The 20221-nt window shown below is 48.4% G+C and overlaps 1 protein-coding gene across 1 annotated transcript; it reads right to left on the bottom strand.

Annotated features, from left to right (window-relative positions):
• Positions 1 to 7726: 7726 nt before the first annotated feature.
• LOC123048219 (disease resistance protein RGA2-like) lies at positions 7727 to 9511 on the bottom strand. The gene has a single exon (XM_044471365.1). It carries the CDS (start codon positions 9408 to 9410, stop codon positions 7920 to 7922), a length of 1491 nt encoding a protein of 496 aa, XP_044327300.1. The 5' UTR covers positions 9411 to 9511; the 3' UTR covers positions 7727 to 7919.
• Positions 9512 to 20221: the final 10710 nt, after the last annotated feature.

Below are 20221 nucleotides of genomic sequence, written 5' to 3'. Positions count from 1 at the left end.
TGGAAAGTAGTTCATCACAGAAATCTGTTCCTGTGACTCTTACACCAATTAGTGAGGAAGCTAATGATGATGATCATGTAACTTCAGATCAAGTTACTACCGAACCTCGTAGGTCAACCAGAATGAAATCCGCACCAGAGTGGTACGGTAATCCAGTTCTGGAGGTCATGTTACTTGACCATGACAAACCTACGAACTATGAGGAAGCGTTGATGAGCCCGGATTCCGCAAAATGGCTTGAGGCCATGAAATCTGAGATGGGATCCATGTGTGAGAACAAAGTGTGGACTTTGGTTGACTTGCCCGGTGATCGGCAAGCCATAGAAAATAAATAGATCTTCAAGATGAAGATGGACGCTGATAGTAGTGTTACTATCTACAAAGCTAGACTTGTCGGAAAAAGGTTTTTGACAAAGTTCAAGGTGTTGACTACGATGAGATTTTCTCACTCATAGCGATGCTTAAGTCTGTCCGAATCATGTTACTAAATTGCCACATTTTATGAAATCTAGCAAATGGATGTCGAAACTACATTCCTTAATGGATTTCTTAAAGAAGAGTTGTATATGATGCAACCAAAAGGTTTTGTCAATCCTAAAGGTGCTAACAAAATATGCAAGCTCCAGCGATCCATCTATGGACTGGTGCAAGCATCTCGGAGTTGAAATATACGCTTTGATAAGTTGATCAAAGCATATAGTTTTATACAGACTTGCGGTGAAGCCTGTATTTACAAGAAAGTGAGTGGGAGCACTACAGCATTTCTGATAAGTATATGTGAATGACATATTTTTGATCGGAAATAATGTAGAATTATTCTGCAAAGCATAAAGGAGTATTTGAAAGGAGTTTTTCAAAGAAGGACCTCGGTGAAGCTGCTTACATATTGAGCATCAAGATCTATAGAGATAGATCAAGACGCTTGATAAGTTTTTTTAATGAGTACATACCTTGACAAGATTTTGAAGTAGTTCAAAATGGAACAGTCAAAGAAAGAGTTTCTTGCCTGTGTTACAAGGTGTGAAATTGAGTAAGACTCAAAGCCCGACCACGGCAGAAGATAGAAAGAGAATGAAAGTCATTCCCTATGCCATAGGTTCTATAAAGTATGCCATGCTGTGTACCAGATCTATTGTATACCCTACACTGATTTTGGCAAGGGAGTACAATAGTGATCTAGGAGTAGATCACTAGACAGCGGTCAAAATTATCCTTAGTGGAATAAGGATATGTTTCTCGATTATGGAAGTGACAAAAGGTTCGTCGTAAAGGGTTACGTCGATGCAAGTTTTGACACTAATCTAGATGACTCTAAGTCTTGGTCTAGATACATATTGAAAGTGGGAGCAATTAGCTAGAGTAGCTCTGTGCAGAGCATTGTAGACATAGAAATTTGCAAAATACTTACGGATCTGAATGTGACAGACCCGGTGACTAAAATTATCTCACAAGCAAAACATGATCACACCTTAGTACTCTTTGGGTGTTAATCACATAAGCGATGTGCACTAGATTATTGACTCTAGTAAACCCTTTGGGTGTTGGTCACATGACGATGTGAACTATGGGTGTTAATCACATGGTGATGTGAACTATTGATGTTAAATCACATGGCGATGTGAACTAGATTATTGACTGTAGTGCAAGTGGGAGACTGAAGGAAATATGCCCTAGAGGCAATAATAAAGTTATTATTTATTTCCTTATATCATGATAAATGTTTATTATTCATGCTAGAATTGTATTAACCGGAAACATGATACATGTGTGAATACATAGACAAACAGAGTGTCACTAGTATGCCTCTACTTGACTAGCTCGTTGATCAAAGATGGTTATGTTTCCTAGCCATAGACATGAGTTGTCATTTGATTAACGGGATCATATCATTAGTTGAATGATGTGATTGACTTGACCCATTCCGTTAGCTTAGCACACAATCGTTTAGTATTCTGCTATTGCTTTCTTCATGACTTATACATGTTCCTATGACTATGAGATTATGCAACTCCCGTTTACCGGAGGAACACTTTGTGTGCTACCAAACGTCACAACGTAACTGCACTAGTACAAAAAAGGGCTTTCGTCACAGGGCAATTTTCACATTAGTCCCGGTTCAGTCACGAACCGGGACTAATGTGAGCATTGGTCCCGGTTCGTGCGGCTAAGGCATTAGTCCCGGTTCACCTGGGCCCTTTAGTCCCGGTTGGTGCCACGAACCGGTACTAAAGGGCCCATTTTCAAACTCTACCCCCCCCCCGGACCGCCTTTTCAGTTTTAGAAAAAACAAAAGAAAATGATGGAAATGTCAAAAAAATAAAATAAAATAAGTTTCCCATGTGATATGTGGTCTAGTTGTTGGGAAAATTAACAAATATGAATTTCGACTTTATTTGCAAAATCTCTCTGGAATTTCTTAAAATGGGCATAACTTTTGCATACGAACTCGGATGAAAAAGTTTTTTATATGAAAAATCATCTACTCGAAAAGTTACATCCGTATTTAACTAGGGTAACGCTGTTAAACATTTTCAAAATCCTCAAAAACCTAACAGAAAAAAAGATACGGGGCTTTTAAGATCTGGAGAGGCAAAAAAATTCAAAAAAATTCAAATTTTGGTCAAACTGTGGTCAAACAATGGTCAAACTAATTATTCTAGAATATTAGTGTTACTAAATAATTATTTCAGTTTTTTTGAATTTTGGTCAAATCTGGTCAAACTGTGGTCAAACAGTGGTCAAACAATGGTCAAACTAATTATTCCAGAAATATTAGTGTTACTAAACAATTATTGTTTTTTAAAACAATAGTTTCAAACTCAAACAGTGAAATGTGTCACTTCATGCTCAAGCTAAATTCCTGAGGGTTAATAGAATTGACATCTTACTATTGTCAGGAAAACAACAAGTGCAGACTTGGAAACGAGGGAGAATACAACCCGGAAGTTAAGCGTGCTCAGGCTGGAGTAGTGAGAGGATGGGTGACCGTTCGGGAAGTTAGATGATTTGGAATGATGGGGGGTGATTAGAGATTAGAGGATAAATTGAGCAGTGATGAGGGGTGGCGATTAGAGATTAGAGGTTAAAATAATTCAGAAATTTGAAAATAAAAAAAATTAAAAAAATTCGCAAAAAAAAATTTCAAAAAAAAAATCATAAAATTTCCTCTAATCGGTAACACCAACCGGGACTAAAGGTGGAGCTCCAGGCTGCGTCCACGTGGACGGCCTTTAGTCCCGGTTCGTGTAAGAACCGGGACTAAAGGGGGAGGCATTAGTAACGACCCTTTAGTCCCGGTTCAAAAACCGGGACTGAAGGCCCTTACCAACCGGGACAAAAGCCCCCCTTTTCTACTAGTGCTGGGTGATTATAAAGGTGCTCTACAGGTGTCTCCGAAAGTACTTGTTGGGTTGGCGTATTTTGAGATTAGGATTTGTCACTCCGATTGTCGGAGAGGTATCTCTGGGCCCACTCGGTAATGCACATCACTTAAGCCTTGCAAGCATTGCAACTAATGAGTTAGTTTCGGGATGATGTATTACAGAACGAGTAAAGAGACTTGCCGGTAACGAGATTAAACTAGGTATTGAGATACCGACGATCGAATCTCGGGCAAGTAACATACCGATGACAAAGGGAACAACGTATGTTGTTATGCGGTTTGACCGATAAAGATCTTCGTAGAATATGTGGGAGCCAATATGAGCATCCTGGTTCCGCTATTGGTTATTGACCGGAGACATGTCTCGATCATGTCTACATAGTTCTCGAACCCGTAGGGTCCGCACGCTTAAAGTTCGATGATGGTTATATTATGAGTTTATGTGTTTTCATGTACTGAAGGTAGTTCGGAGTCCCCGATGAGATCGGGGACACGACGAGGAGTCTCAAAATGGCCGAGACGTAAAGATCGATATATTGGACGACTATATTCGGACTTCGGAAAGGTTCTGAGTGATTCGGGTATTTATCGGAGTACCGGAGAGTTACGGGAATTCGCCGGGAAGAAGTATTGGACCTTATTGGGCCATACGGGAATAGAGGAGAGAGGCCAAAAGAAAGGAGGCGCGCACCCCCCATCTGATCCGAATTGGACAAGGGGTGCAGCCCCCTTTTCCTTCTCCCTCTCCCCCTCTTTCCTTCTCTCCTACTCCAACAAGAAAAGGAGGAGTCCTCCTCCCGGTGGGAGCAGGACTTCCCCCCTTGGCGCGCCCTCCTCCTTGGCCGGCCGCCTCCCCCTTTCTCCTTTATATACGGGGGCAGGGGGCACCCCATAGACACAACAATTGATCGTTTGATTTTTTAGCCGTGTGCGGTGCCCCATTCCACCTTAGTCCACCTCGATAATACTGTAGCGGTGCTTAGGCGAAGCCCTGCGTCGGTAGACATTATCATCGTCACCACGCCGTCGTGCTGACGGCTCTCCCTCAACACTCGGCTGGATCGGAGTCCGAGGGACGTCATCAGGCTGAACGTGTGCTGAACTCGGAGGTGCCGTGCGTTCGGTACTTGATCGGTCGGATCGTGAAGACGTACGACTACATCAACCGCGTTGTGCTAACACTTCCGCTTTCGGTCTACGAGGGTACGTAGACAACACTCTCCCCTCTCGACCGCTATAAAGCACGTTGGGTGGTCCACGGCTTCCGACAGCACGCTGGCGTTGACTTCATGGATACATTCGCCCCGGTTGTCAAGCCCGGGACGATTCGCACTGTTCTTCAGCTTGCGGTCTCTCGTGCCTGGCCGGTGCACCAGATGGATGTCTCCAACGCCTTCCTCCATGGTCGTCTTGAGGAGCAGGTATATTGCCAGCAGCCTACGGGGTTCGTCGACGACACTTGTCCGAAGCATGTTTGCCTGCTTTCTCGCTCCTTGTACGAGCTCAACAAGGCTCCCCGTGCTTGGTACTAGCGCATTGCAGTGTTTCTTCATCAGCTCGGCTTTCGCTCCGCCTGCTCCGATACTTCGCTGTTCATTTACCAACACGGGGATGCTACCGCGTACTTACTGCTTTATGTCGACGACATCATCATGACATCTTGCTCTAGTGTTCTTCTTCGACAGCTTACCGATCGTCTTCGCGCTGAGTTTGCCATTAAGGACATGGGTCCTCTACACTATTTCCTCGGCATCGAGGTTGTTCGACGTGCGGATGGCTTCTTTCTTCATCAGCGGAAGTATGCTCATGAGCTTCTTGATGGCGCTGGGATGCTTAATTGCAAACCCGCGTCTACTTCTGTCGACACGAAGGCCAAGCTAGCTGCCACTGACGTGTCACCTGCTCCGGACGCTTCGTTTTATCGGTCTATTGTTGGCGCCCTTCAGTATCTCACTCTGACCCGACCGGAGCTCCAGTACGCCGTTCAACATGTCTGCTTACACATGCATGCTCCTTGTGATGCTCATTGGACTACGGTCAAGCGGATACTCCGTTACATCCGCGGCACCTTGGATTTCGGGTTGTCTCTTCATGCCTCTCCGACTCTGGACATCACTGCTTACTAGGATGCTGATTGGGCCGGCTGCCCTGACACGCAACGTTCCACTTTGGGCTATTGTGTTTATCTTGGACCGTCGTTGATCTCTTGGTCATCTAAGCGGCAGCCCACTGTTTCTCGCTCCAGTGCTCAAGCCGAGTATCGAGCAGTTGCTAATGTTGTTGCGGAGTGCTCCTGGCTTCGTCAGCTTCTTCATGAGCTCTCTTGTCCTGTCGCCAAGGCCACGGTTGTCTACTGCGACAACGTCTCCGCTGTATACCTCTCCGCCAACCCTGTTCATCACCGCTGCACCAAACATATTGAGCTCGATATTCATTTTGTTCGGGAACAGGTGGCTCTTGGACACACCCGGGTTCTCCATGTCCCTACTTCCCAACAGTTTGTGGACATCATGACCAACGGGTTGCCTACGGCGTCTTTCGAGGATTTTCGCTCCAGTCTCTGCGTCGGTCGTCCCGATGCTTCGACTGCGGGGGGTGTTGAGATATGTATATTGCATGTATATTTCTTGTACCACAAGCCGTCCTCCATCCTTGTATAGTTGAGGACGTGGCTACCTCTACAGTGGGAAACTCACTGAACCACCGCGGCATGAGCGGCGTGGTCGGCCCTCCTCCGGCCGCGTGGTGTTCCAAGGCGGCTCATCGGAGAGGCGCCGATGTACTCGGAGACGGCCCAGTCGCTCCTCTCCCATCCCATCCCATCCCTGCGCTGCACGCCCACGGCGACCGTCTTCGGCGACCAACCGCAGCCGCGAGCGGCGACGGGGATGCTACACGCCCAGAATACGGGCAGCTGGCTCGGCGACACGGTGGCCGGTCGGAGCCACGGCAGGGAGGCGCCGAGGGTTGGTCGCCCGGGAGGTTCGGGAAGGAGGAGAAGGTTGGGGATTGATTCCTACAGAGTGGCGCTGACGACTGGGCCCCACGAGTCAGAGCCCCAATTTCTCTGTGGTGTCGTCTGAATCCCACAGCTAGAATCTGAAATTCAGTTGCCGCAATCCGTTCATATTCAGATACCGGAAAGGGAGAATTCACATGGGCCTTCACGCCTCCCATCCCTCCACACGCTTCACTGCGGCGCCGACCACCGCCGCCGGTGACCACAGGCTCCGCAAAGCACGCGGACGCGTGAGCGGAAGGAGGGCCGGGGATGGTACGTGGCCGCAGCCAGCATGGGTAGGTCTCCCCTGAGACCTCGAGCAAGAGGAGTAAGCGCCTCGAGGTCGGAGGAAGAAACACTTCAAGTTGTTTGAGAACCATGAATCACATGGATGGTCTTGGAGTGTTGGGTTTGTGCAATTCAAATCATCGGTGGAGAGAAGAAATCAAAGACTAGACAAATAATCAGCCGCAGTGCATGACTGATGTTGCCCTCCAAAAGAAATTTCCAGACCTTCTGACCCATACAGTGTTCTTAATTCTTACAGCAGGAACAACAACAAAGGTAACAGTGAAAATTTTGTACTATTTCACAATTATCAGAAAAGAAAAGAGAATGTGTGTGCTTCAGTAAAGGGAGCAATCACCACTCACAGTATCACAAGTACGCACCTTGTAGAAGTACCACTATCCTTCTTGACTAAAGACCTGTAATCTGAGGCCATGCTATTCTTTTCTTGCTTCTCCATTCAAGCCATGTTATTCGTTTGTTTGATCCAAGAGTTGAATATGAGATTAATATAAACCAAAAAAGAAATAGTTTATGTCTTATCTTTTCTGGCTTGGAAGATATTTGGAAATGTTCATCTACTGACTTCTGCCAGTCTAGAAGGAGCAAAAAAAAAAAAAAACCAAGACTGGTGTGAAACCAAGACTTCACTGTTTTGAACTTTCAATCCCATGAAGACTTGAACCTAACATCGGAGAGTGCATATCCCTTTCCTGCATGGAAAACATTTCTAAGCATGAAACTGACCCTGCAATGACTTGCAAACCGAAGCGATCATGACCGAAGTTACGACCTTATGGGCACAACCTGCTTTGATAGCCAGACACCCAGAACAAGGAATTTTCTTTGTGCTCTTTTGACAGATAAAGGTATTCACAGCCTGCCAAAGACCAAATTAAGACCAACAAACTGTGGGACTCTTTTCTTAGACCAGCAAACAAACTGACTAATACAGGAGTAGTTTTACTATAACTACTTACACAGCAACACGTACTAGATAAATACTTTCAATAAGAAGAATAATCATAACAAGATCTGTTGATGCTGGGGTGGAGTCTAAATGGTGAAAGAAACCTGTACGGCTTCTCACTAGTCAGCACACAAGATAAAAGAAGAGAAAATATGGTATTCAGTAAGGAAAACAGTAACAGCTCTATCATAAACCATGCATGAGCTTCGAGTGTTGGATGAGTGCAATTCAAATCATCGGTTGATGAAATATTAGACAATTGATCAGCAGCTACTATTCTAAAAGCGGTCGGTCTTTATAACCATGCGATGTGGCCTCCGTATCTCACAGTGAACAATGTAGTTGTAGTGAGGCGGCAGGTGAGATGTCCATGCATGGACCTTGAATTTCCCACGAGGCCTGACACTTCCAAATAGAAGATCTTGCATGCTCATCATCTCAGGATCTTCAGGTCCGGTTTCAGCAGAACATGTCTCACCAAACATCACCAAGCATTCAGAGGAAGTTCCCTTTGCTCTCCTAAGATATACCGGCTCTGCCATCTGCCAAGGATCAGTGAAATGTTCACCATACAGCGAAAAATTTGTCTGTATCATATTCCTGAGGAATGCAAGAGCCATGCTCCAGAAACGGGGGTTAAAATTTGCTTTCAGTAGTCCACTGAAAATGGTTGCAGCCATGAAGCACCCATTCATCAGCCTGGCCATCTCCATGGCCATTGCTGCGAGCTTCGGGTGGTCCTCCGCGCTTGTGCTCCCAAAAGCATGCACCTTGAAGAAGTACCAGTATGCTTCTTGAGTAAAGAACTGTAATCTGAGGGGTACTGTGGTTCCAAAGTTTGCAATCTTGTCGGACCGGCTCATGATTATGATCTTACTGCCCTTTCCGATGCAACTTCTCGCAGCTGAATACAACCTTTTCCATTCAGACTTGTCGATATCCAGAAATAGCTCAATGATGATCAATGTCCTTCCACCGCCCATGCCACGGTTTTGATGCTTGATTCTACCTCCATCTTTTAGGGTCTCTACACTTGCATCTTTTAGATCATCTCCACTGAAACACAAAATCTGAAAGAAGTGGTTGCGCACCCTTTCATCATCGCACACATGCTCGATCAGGGTGCTCTTTCCAACTTTTCCGGGACCGATGAGCGGCAGGACAGCCGGATTACCAGCGGCACCGGGAGCAGTCTCCGCCTGCAACAGGAAGTGAATAATATGTTCCATCTCCATTTGGCGTCCGAACATGCACTTGTTCAACAGAATATACATGTTGTAGGGTTGGCGGGTCAAACGTGGACATCTGTTTAGAAACATGATGAACTCGCCCACATCTTCAATGGTGTTCCTTATGCTGCCAAGAACTTGCTCCAGCAGCTCAGCTTGTGTTGCACCTTCACTGTTGCCTCTGCAGAAACATACACGCTTTGCAGGGTTGAACATAGATGGGGCAAAAGAGTAGTTGACTTCATGATCTTTTGTCTTTCCTTCTCCATGAGCTCGGCAACTGAAGACGTCGAGGGTGTAATATCCTCTGTACATCTCCTTTTTCAGTATGCTGAGTTGCCGCAGCATGGCCTGGTTTGTGATGAGCCGGTCATCTGCCTCCTCGACGACGACATGAAGCCGCAGTAGGAGCCGTTGCAGGCTGTGCAGCCTCTCCTCCTCAGTTGTCGCAGCCGTCCGCTGCTTCAAGTATCTGTCCAGCAGGAAAGATATGGATCTACTGGCAAGCTCACCAATGGCAGCAGAAAATATTACCTCCATGTATTTGTGTTTGAGAACCCCCTGGCCTTTGCGCCTCTTGAGGAATACAGGACTGCAATGGATCAATTGCTAAAGCTGGGTGAAGCTATATATATCTGAAACTTCTCAGAGGACTCGCCCAAGGACACTGTGAGTCTTCATCTTACTTCTCCAATTGAAGCCGTGTTATTATTTTTTCTTTTATGAAAGAGTTGAATATGAGGTTGTATAAACCGAAAGAGACATGTGTGCAGAAGTTTGTGCCCTATCTTTTCTTGCTTGGAAGAAATTTGGAAATGGCCATCTAGTGACCTCTAGTCGTATTAGTATAGAAGGAGCAGAAAAAACAAAGAGCTGGTGCGAAACAAAGACTTGGCTGTACATCCCTTTCCTGCCTGGCAAACATTTCTAAGCATGAAAGTGACCCTGCGATGACTTTGCAAACCCGGAGACCGGAGTGATAGCCGCCCGTCATGAAGCACAAAATATTCAGAATTTTCTTCTCGTTGCAGTTTTGACAGATAACGGTGTTTCACGACCTGCCACTGTTCAGCAAACTGCTTGCTTCTTCAGTTGGACTCTCTAGTGTCCAACATTAACCTCTTTACTGAGGCTGCTTCAGAATCGACTAATACAAGAACTAATGCGGCTGTTGCGACCGCTGAAGAGATGGTTTGCCTTTATGCCCCGAGAGGTGAACGTGTCGATGGAACAATGCTTGCTTGCTGTTGACGAAGAGAAAAGCGACGGCAGTCCCAGCGGTTACAGCTGCTGAAGAACTAAGTTGCCAACACCCGTAGCCCTGACGCGCCGTCTGGCACCATCCCCTGTTTTCTCCAATGCTGGTTCATGTGTTCTTCTGTCCTGACCTTTGCCTAGCAAGATATGCTGCAGTACTTTTTGATGTATGCCACACTGACCCTGCTCTCCATGTTGAGCCAGATTTAGTTGGGCTAAAGCTGCTGTGACGATTTGTTTTTTTGTTTTGTTTTTTTGAACGGTCACCGGGGGGGAGAGCTTCCCCACCTGAATATATTACCACTCAAATGAAGGTCGGAGGATTACAGCAGAAGTATGATTACAATTTCAGCTAGAGGGGATTGCAGAGGAGAGAAAATGTAGCCACTGTCTAGCAGAATTACTATCCTTAGTCTTTTCGAATCGGAAAACCCAAAGAGAGAAATCAGCTACAATATTTCTTAGCGTTATTCTGAGAGAGTGGTCTTCGTTCCTGAACACGAGAGCATTTCTCGAGTCCCAGAGCTTCCAAGAAACTATCTAGGCCACCGATGGCCAGATGTTGGGGTTGAGGCCCTGAATCGGTGGGTGTTTGTTAAGAGAAGTGAGGGATGGCGGGGCAGGCAGGCCCAGGCGAGACCAAACTTGTGCTGCATAGGAGCAGGTGGAGATGAGGTGAAGAGCATCTTCATACGGGTCTTGACATCATGGGCAGGCTGCGGATTGAGCAACATGTTTGTGAAACATGTTGGCCTTCGTATTTAGACGGTCGCGGAGGAGAAGCCACGCGAAGATCTTGACTTTGATCGGAACCTTGGAAGCCCAGACAAAATCATGGTGTGGATCAAAGGAGTCATCAGCAACAATGGAAGAGTATGCGTTCTTGGCTGAGAATGTAAGCCCATGCGTGAGAGACCGCTCGTCTGGTCGGTCGACCTGTTGGAAATCTTGCAACAGCAACAACACGCAGTCCAACTCTCGGGCAGCAACATTAGTAAGGCGGCTCCGAAGGTTCGATAATAAGCTGGTTTGCCAAATGGTAGCCACTAGCACCTTGTCATCAATGGAGTGTGAGTATAGGTGAGGGAAAACTTTGTGGAGAGGTGACTCGAGAATCCATTTATCTAGCCAAAAAAAGGTGGAGAGGCCATTGTAGGTGATCACAAAGGAGTGCTCAATTAGGAGGGGGAGGTTTTTGTTTATTATTTTCCAAAGAAAAGAGGGTCTGGAGGTTTTTGTTGCAATGCCCAGTGGATATTGGTGGTGATACCACTGAGTCCAAGGGATGTTTGGGTGTTGCAAAATTTTGAAGGAGAATTTCATAAGCAGGCAGCGGTTCTGAATTTCTAGATTTTTAATGCCTAGACCACCAAGTTCTTTCGGTTTGCATACGTTTTTCCACGCGACGAGACACCTCGCACCCGTGCACGTGTCCTCGTTTGACCAGAAGAAAGATCGCCGGATGGCGTCAAGCTTAACAAGGATAGACTTAGGGAGGCGGAAGACGAACATGAAATATACAGCTAGGGAGTCGAGGACCGCTGTCAGCAAAGTTAGCCTTGCTCCACAGGAGAGCAGACGCGCTACCCAGCCGAAGAGGAATTTTCGAAAGCTGTCTATGATACGGTCGAAAGCTGAGATGGGTAGTTTGGTAGGGGAGAGAGGGAGACCTAGGTAGATTAACGGAAAGGAGGAGAAGTTACATCCGACAGCAGCCACGATATTATTTTGAAAAGAGGTATCCGTGGCAATGGTGAGAAGAGAAGTTTTTTGGAAGTTGATGACCAGACCAGTTGCTAGGGCGAAATCGTGCAAGGTGTTTTTGAGGGTTGTGGTTGCGACCACGCTAGTAGCAGCAATTATTAGTGTATCATCAGCGTATTGTAAGGTTACAGGGGGTTCATTTGGTCGGAGAGGGTGGCATAGTTCGTTCTGTCGGAAAGCCTGGGTGGTCAATCTTTGAAGGACATCGGCAACGATGATGAATAAGTAGGGCGAGAATGGATCCCCCTGTCGAAGGCCACATCTACATTGGATCCAGGACCCTGGATTGCCATTAAGGAGAATAGTAGTTTTTCCAGTCTGTAGAATGTTTTGGATCCATGCACAGAAGATTGGAGGGAAACCCCTTGCTTGTAAGATAGATATGAGAGAGAACAAGCAAATGGAGTCAAAAGCTTTTCTGAAATCAAGCTTGATAACCATGGTTGGAGCTTTTCTTGTGTGGCAAGCACTGAGAATGTCTGCTGCGTAGATGAGATTTTTTGCAATGTTGCGTCTGTGAAGGAACCCGTTTCGTCGTAGTGAATGAGAAGAGGGATAAGAGGTTTTACTCGGTTTGTGAGAACCTTGGCCACCGCTTTTGGGGTACAGTTTTGTAGAGAGATTGGTCGAAATGCATCGGGAGAGGTTGGAGCTTGGGTTTTAGGAAGGAGGGCCATGAAGGCTCGGTTGAAACGATCGAGAGAAGCTGTTTGATCAGGGAAAGCAGAAAAAAACGGGAGGATGGAGTGTCTGATTTCATTCCAGAATTTTCAAAAGAAAAAGGGTCCAAATCCGTCCGGGCCTGGGCTGGCATTGGTGTTCATGGTTAGAAAGGCGTGGTGGATTTCATCTTGGGAGAACGGATTTGCAAGATCACGAAGCTGAGCTAGAGTTGTCGGGTATTGCTGGAGTAGGTTGAAGTTCCAGGTAGCTATTTTTGTGGTCCCGATGAGTTGTTGGAAGTAAGTTTTTAGGATCTCTGCTTTGTGCTCATGTAGGAAGATTTGAGAGTCGTTATGGATTAGCATCGGGATTTATTCGAGCGTGATCGTTGAGTGGCAGAGGCGTGGAAGAACCTGGTGTTTTCATCGCCGTAAACGGCCCCCCTAATCTTACCTCTCTGTTTCCAGAAGGAATTTTTTGTTTGATAGCACTTTGTAGCAGGTTCGTAATTGTGAGTCTAAGTTTTCGTTCAAGCAGGGAGAGGGGGGCAATTTCCTCGTTCAGGTCAAGATCCAGAATTGCAAGCTTGCAATTTGTCTCCCGTTGGTAGATGGGCCTAAGAGATTTGGCCCAAGATTTGAGGGCTGAGCGAGTTTTTCTTCTTCAGATTTTGAGCGAGAGAAGCAGCAGAGTCCGCAATAGGCCCAATATTGTTTTCTATATTGGGCTGCCAAAAGTTTTGCACTATGGTTCTGCAGGCCTAAAAAGAGGTCCAGTAACGTTCAAAACGAAAAAGGCAGGAAGATGGGATAGATGTGGAGACAGTAACCAGGAGCGGTACGTGATCGGAGGCGAATCGAGAGAGGGAGGTCAGGTGCGAGTTGGGAAAGAGCGCATCCCAGGCTAGGTTTATAAGAACTATGTCTAATCGTATTAGCGTGGGGGGACGTCCTCTTATTTGACCACGTGAATTGGCGGTCAAGAAGAGGGAGTTCGAGCAGCGCAAGTTGATCAATGGTGTCATTGAAGGCATCGGCCTTAGATCGTCGAAAATTGTTATTGTTCTTTTCATTAGGGAAGCGGATTAGATTGAAATCGCCGATGAGAAGCCTTGGGGATTGTGGTGGTGGCTCGATTTGTTTGAGCTCTTCTAGGAATTCTAGTTTTAGATCCCTTTGTGAGGGAGCGTACACGTTAGTTATAAAGATGTTGTGTTGCGAGGCAAGACATGAAACGGTTAGGGTGGAGGTAAAACCTCTATGGTCACAGTTAAGAAGTGAAAAGCAACGTGAGTTAGTGGCAGAGAGAATACCACCCGCAGAACCAATAGCGTCGAGGTGGTTATTTGAATCAAGGAAGCGTGGCAAGATCGAGCGTAGTTTAATGGTGTCCGATTAGTGTAACTTCGTTTCTTGAAACAAAGCTATCGATGGGCGCAAGTGGTTGATTTCAGAGAATACATTAGCACATTTGTCATTATCACCTAGTCCACGAACATTCCAAGACATGATGGAGTAGGTTTCATTCTTCATACTGAACTTAAGCAGCCACCTTACATGGGAGTGCCGACCCAGCAAACAAACGTCCAGGGTCGGGAAACAGTGAGACTGATTGACAGAAGTAGGCATGAGCACCATTACATCTAACTTAAGCTTAACAGAGCAACTACGGTAGGGTGCGACGCACCGGATACATGGCCAGCGAGGGCCGCCACCAGAGTGGAAGTTGATGCTTGGAGACCTAATCATGGCGATCCCAGGCCACCGGAGCCCGATGCGATGCCAGCCACCATCTCAGGCGGAGCACCGCAAGCAGCAGCAATGGCCGCGAGATCCTCCGGCCAGGCAGGACCGCGGGCCGAGTCGTCAATGAAGCCATCCTCATCACAGAGACGAGCATGGACAAGGGCGTCCGAGAGATCCTTCGAAGCAGATGAAAGGTCAAGCTTGTTTGCCTTGGAGCGCATGGCCTTGGCAGTCATGGAGGAGTAGATTGGCGGCTCGATTTCGGCCAGGCACGCACTGCGTCTGGCCTTGACGCCGGAGTCAGCCGCCATCTTGGCCTGCCTGCTGATACGCCTGGCCAAGCACTCATGAGTGGGCTCCGGCGGCAGATCCGGAGCCGGGACGGTTTCAACCACTGGCAGAAGTGGCACTGGGAGGGCAGGAGGAGAGTGGGGAGGGGAGCTGGGGAGGGGGGAGCTGGAAGTGCGAGCAGAGGACGGGGAGCTCGCGATCGGACAAAGCGGCGAGCGGGAGGGGGAGTGCATGCGGGAGGAGACCATGGAGCATGGACAAGCATGGCGACATGCATGCCATCCGCCATGACAGCAAGGATAGGGATGCCGTCGAGTGGAGCCGCAATAGCAGGTGGTGGTGGAGGGCCCGAGGGGGATTCGGGCGTGCATGCAAAAGGGGACATAGAGGCAGCGATGCTTCGGAGCTGACGTGTGGTGATGGGGGACAGGCGTGGGTTGGATATCTGGGAGGAAAGGGAAGAGGTGTCACCGTCCTCGGAGGAGAAGGGTGAGGCACCCGAGCCATGGCGAAAGAGAGCACGATTCTCAAGTTTGACGACAACAACGTCGTTGTCAGGAAGGCGCACCGTCAGGCATGGAGGAAGGACGAAGTCGCGGGCAACCATGACAAGAGCTCGAACGCTAGAGTGGTCACCCTGGAAGCAGTGCTGGTCAGCGGACACGAAGTCACCCAGATGGGAGAAGAAGTAGTCTGCCCCCTCAGGGTGCCAGAGCTCATCGAGATAGTCAAAGGCCTCGATCTCAGCCATGTGAATAAAGATAGCTATGGATCTATTATCAGCATGCTCGGGACGCTCGAAGAAGAGGGTATTGCCCTCGTGGTGGATAGGGCCATGGCCAGTGACGGCGAAGCGCTCTTCTGCGTTAGCGAAGGAGAGACGCGCAGCGCCACGGCCCGAGGATGTGAGACCAAACGTAGGGTTGTTGCGGTGGAGAGCGATGGCCTGACTATCCCTACTTGGCGAACGAGACAGCTTGGTGGGACAAGCAAGGGGATGTGGGGCGCCGGAGGAGAGCAGCTTGCAGCGGACGGAGCGAAGGACGGCGCCGGTGGAGAGGAGGCGGAGATGCAGGGTCCGAAGATGAGGGGGAGGCGGAAGGGGTTGAGGTCGTTGGTGAGGATGCAGTGGGAGCCAAACCAGATGGGAGCGCCATCCGAACACCTGGATCCGGCCTACGAGCCGGAGGCGGTGTGGGTGCCCGTCGTGTGCGCCATGGTGCTGCAGGATGGACGCACAAAAGCAAGGTTAATACGTGGGGTGGGAGGCATAATAGGGAAGAAAGGAAGGAAGCGAACGACCTAGCACCTGAAACTCCGATGGCCGGAGAACCAGCCGCGTGAGCAGCGGACGGGGTCGCGACAGTCGGAGATGATGTGGTCACTAGCAAGACACCGAAAGCATCTAGGTTTTTGTTTGCGACTGTATGTGTGGTGGATGTGTTCGGGGTTGGCCATCCGGGGAGGGACTGATTTATAGGCCGGAGAGGCCGATGGATGGGAGGGGGCGATTGTAGAGGCCTGAGGCGGAGAGCTCAGCAAAACCTCTCGGTAGGAGCGCGGGTTCTGCAGCGGCGTGGAGAACGAAGAGCACGCAGGGTTGGCAGTGTTGGCAGGAGCGTGGCAATGATCTATGGTGATCTCGGGATGGAGCTGAGGGGGCGGGGCGTTGTGTAGGCTGACGGAGGTAGGGGAGGCAGGTGGTAGAGTAGACGTGATGATGGGCGCATGCGTGTGCATGCATGCGTTAGATTTTGCGTGCGGTGAGATAGAGTGGGGGTGGGGGTTAATGGGTCCCGCAAGTCAGCGGCCCCAGGGTAGGATTTTGGGTCAGCATGAGCATTGGCAAGATCGAGCGGCCCCAGGAGCCGACCAGCGGGCGGCTGCGGCGATGCGAGCGGGCCCGAGCTGTCAGAGGCAGGTGGAGAGCGTGGGAGCGGGCGGTCTAGCGTCGCAGGGTTTACAGAATTGGGTAGGCCGGGGGGAGGGGCGGCGCAGTCGTCTACCAGGTCTTGTTTTCTTTCCATTGAAAAGTTGCGGGGAGACGTGACGGGAGAGGCCAAGCTGGTCAAGAGGTCCACGTGTCCCAGGCCATCGAGTGGATTATGGTCAACCGATGCCGATGCAGGGGAATCCCCGCCTAGAACAGTGTGGTGAATCCCTGGGTTCAGCTGAGAGACATCTTGTGGGATTATTTTAGTTGACGGATGCGGTCCAAGCAAGGACGTGGAGTGGGCAGGCAGGACGGGGGAGGACGGGTCAATGGAGTCCGGTTCGAACACAATTGGTATGGGTACAGATCGCACTGTTTGTGATGCTTGGTCAAACGAGTCAAAGAGCAAGAGTTTGAAATTTGAAAACTCTAGTGGCGCGCAACAGAGAACTTCACTTCTAACCTTAACCGAGAACACATGCACCAAGAACAAGTTCGGTGCAAGCGTGACCTCATGGAAAACACGTTGAAAAGAGAATTGGTGGTCTAAGGCATTATTAATCAGTGTTTGATTAGTGCAAACCGACTCAGAGCAGAAGACAACCCATATAGGTGTGGTTGGTTTATGTGAGAGGCATGTAGTGGGTGTGGTGACAAGGCGGTGGTACTTAGAGAAAATCAGCTTATTAAACGAGATCCCAGGACGGAATAGCCGTACCTTTGCATGCGATCGCGAGTGGCTGAGCGTTGGGGCGGCGGCAGGAGGCCCAAGTGGCAGACGACCGTTGGCGGTGGTGGGCCCCGCATGCATGGAGGACATGAACGAGGGGGAGCTTGAGGACGGCGCGACGGTGAGGAGCGGAGGCGCCGCAGTGACCAAGAGCGGCGAGGCCACAGAGCTTGGAGGCGAGACCGGCATCGCAAGCGGCGCGACGGTGATGGTGGCGAACATACGAGGAGCAACTATCGGAGAGCAGGCGGCCATGAGTGTGGCGACTTGATAAGAAGAGACCGTCGCCGCGAATGCCGCATTTGATAGGCGCTCGATGGAAATGGAGCGCGGAAATCCACCAAAGCGGAAACAGAGCAGCACGGCGACAAGAGGTTCGTCAACCATGAAGTCGGCCTTATGGACAAAGAAGATGATTTTTACGGGCGAGCCAGAGGCTTGGGGAGAGGTGAAAACTTTAGAGGAGAACATCTCAAGAATGTTACGTGAAAAGTCGACGCCGGGCGTTGGGAGGAACCCGAGCTGAGAGCGCAAGAAGGCATCCGCATGGCCAAAGTGGTCATCGATGTCCAAGGATGTTTTGTGGTCGATGGATGGTTGATGAGGGTGTTGAGGCGGAGGAAATGGAAGAAACTAGATGGAGTGGGTTGTGGCAACGAGCACGGGCTCGGCGAGGAGAGCGCGGACGATACGCGTGTCCGAGACAGAGATTCGAAAGAGATCATCTTGGAGGCAAGTAACCTAGAAAGCTGGAGCGTTGCCGCCCAGGCAAGCTTGCATGAGGACGGCAACCAGCTCCTCGTCGAGGTCGAGCGAGGAGTGGCGGACTTGCACCGAGAGGAAGCATGGCGCCTCATGGCGGCGTAGGTTGATGTGTTTGGAGAAGCAGCGCCAGACCTGCGCCTGGAAGTCATCGCCCATGGCGTCGCCAACTCCAAGGGCCACACGCAAGGCCCTGGAGGTGGGGGAGTCGTGCCATGAGATGGGGTCGTGGAAGGAGGCCGGAGCAGGGAGTTTGGGTGGTGGTTGAGGAGAGGGGGCGGCGGCCACGACGGCCGGAGTTGTGGGCTTGGTGGTGGTTGGAGGGCCTGACAGGCCGGAGGGGAGGAGGGGAGGAGGAGCCATCTTCTCTTCACTTCTTGTAACTAAGTTACATCAATTATGCCATGTGTGACGATTTGTTTCATTTCAGTGCACTACAAGAAATATGTCAACTTGTGACCTTGACTATTGCTCACTGAATGGTCATTATTTTCCATTTGTGACCTTTTTGTGACCAAAAACAGATGGTCAAAAGCTGGCAGTCGTAAACTTAAATTAACAACCTTCTCACAGAGAAGGTCATAGACGTTTACGACCAAAAAATGCCTACTGTTCTGTTTTTGTCACTAGCTGTCTGCCCAGGCCACGTCGGATCCGACGTGGCAATCTGACGTGGCAAATTTGCGACTGATTAAAAAGGTCACTGATAAGATTCAGCACGGTCCGATTCGTTGTTTTACATGGGCCGAGCCCAATAATTCGGCCTTTTTGTTCCCTAAGCTTTGTTCAGTGTTTTTGGGCCTTAGCCTTTCTACGGTCCATTTCTTTTTTGGGTCTCATCTATTTTTCTTTTGGGCCTCGGCCTTTTTTCAGTCAATTTCCTTAATTTTCAGCCTTTCCTGTGAATATTATTTGGTAAATGGCCTTTCTGATGCCAAATACTACTAGGTCCCACTTCTCAGGTTCTAATTAACAACGGCCCAGGTTTCAACTTCCACAATTTGAAACAATTATTTCAATGAGAACAGTAAACAAGTGAAAATTATCAAAACACATGCCAATTAGCCAAAATACTACAAATATACTTCTCAGGTTGTCCCAGGTTAGAGCTCTTGTAATAGCACGATCTTTACATCATTCATTTCACCAAGATACTATGATACTACAAATATACTTCTGACTTCTTCACTTCCAGGCTAGAGCTCTTGTAAATGTTCGTAGAGGCTGAACGAAGCAGCATCACCTTGTTGAGCAGCAGATCATCAGCATCATCCCAGGTTGGATCAGCTCAGCAGAGCATCCCCGGTTGTCGCCATGACTTGAGCAGCAACATCTCAGGTTGATAACCAGATCCTGTAGCGAGCGAGCAGCAGCTGATCCAGCATTACTGCAATAGCAACAGCAGATCCGATTAGCAACAGTACAACATATAATATCAACAACATTAACTACTCCAAATCAACAGCAACTACAGCATATCAGATCAACAACTACTACAGCAGATCAGATCAGATCCAAGTACAACATATAATATCAGCAACATTAACTACTCCAAATCAACAGCAACTACAGCAAATCAGATCAACAACTACTACAGCAGATCAGATCAGATCAGATCAACAATTACTACTACAGCAAGATCAACGTCACCTACTATAGCAGATCAGATCAACACATTCGTTTGAATGGAGTAACTTGGAGAATCAGTACAACAGATCAGTAAATTAAGAGTACTCCAAAATGGATTTTGATTTAAATTGTACTCCAGCTGATGAAGAGGACGTACCTGGAGGAAGTCATGATGACCCAAATGGTGATTTCAACATGGAAGAAGATCCCATTCAAGATTCAGGCTGCGAGTACTCGAAGAACATGCATTCAAATAGAGATCATGAGCATGTTCACTGTGATATTGTACTCCAGTTACAATCTTATGAGTATGCATTCAAATAGAGATCATGCAATCAAATGGAGTAGTTACAGTCTTAACAAAGAAGATCATGAGCATGTGCATGAGTAAAATGAGCATCACTAGTACAAAACAGGGCTTTCGTTACAGGGCAATATTCACATTAGTCCCGGTTCAGTCACGAACCGGGACTAATGTGAGCATTGGTCCCGGTTCGTGCAGCTAAGGCATTAGTCCCGGTTCACCTGGGCCCTTTAGTCCCGGTTGGTGCCACGAACCGGGACTAAAGGGTGCGAT

This window comes from Triticum aestivum, chromosome 2D, assembly GCF_018294505.1.
Source record: "Triticum aestivum cultivar Chinese Spring chromosome 2D, IWGSC CS RefSeq v2.1, whole genome shotgun sequence".
NCBI lineage: Eukaryota > Viridiplantae > Streptophyta > Magnoliopsida > Poales > Poaceae > Triticum > Triticum aestivum.
This window is presented reverse-complemented; position numbering and strand designations above follow the sequence as displayed.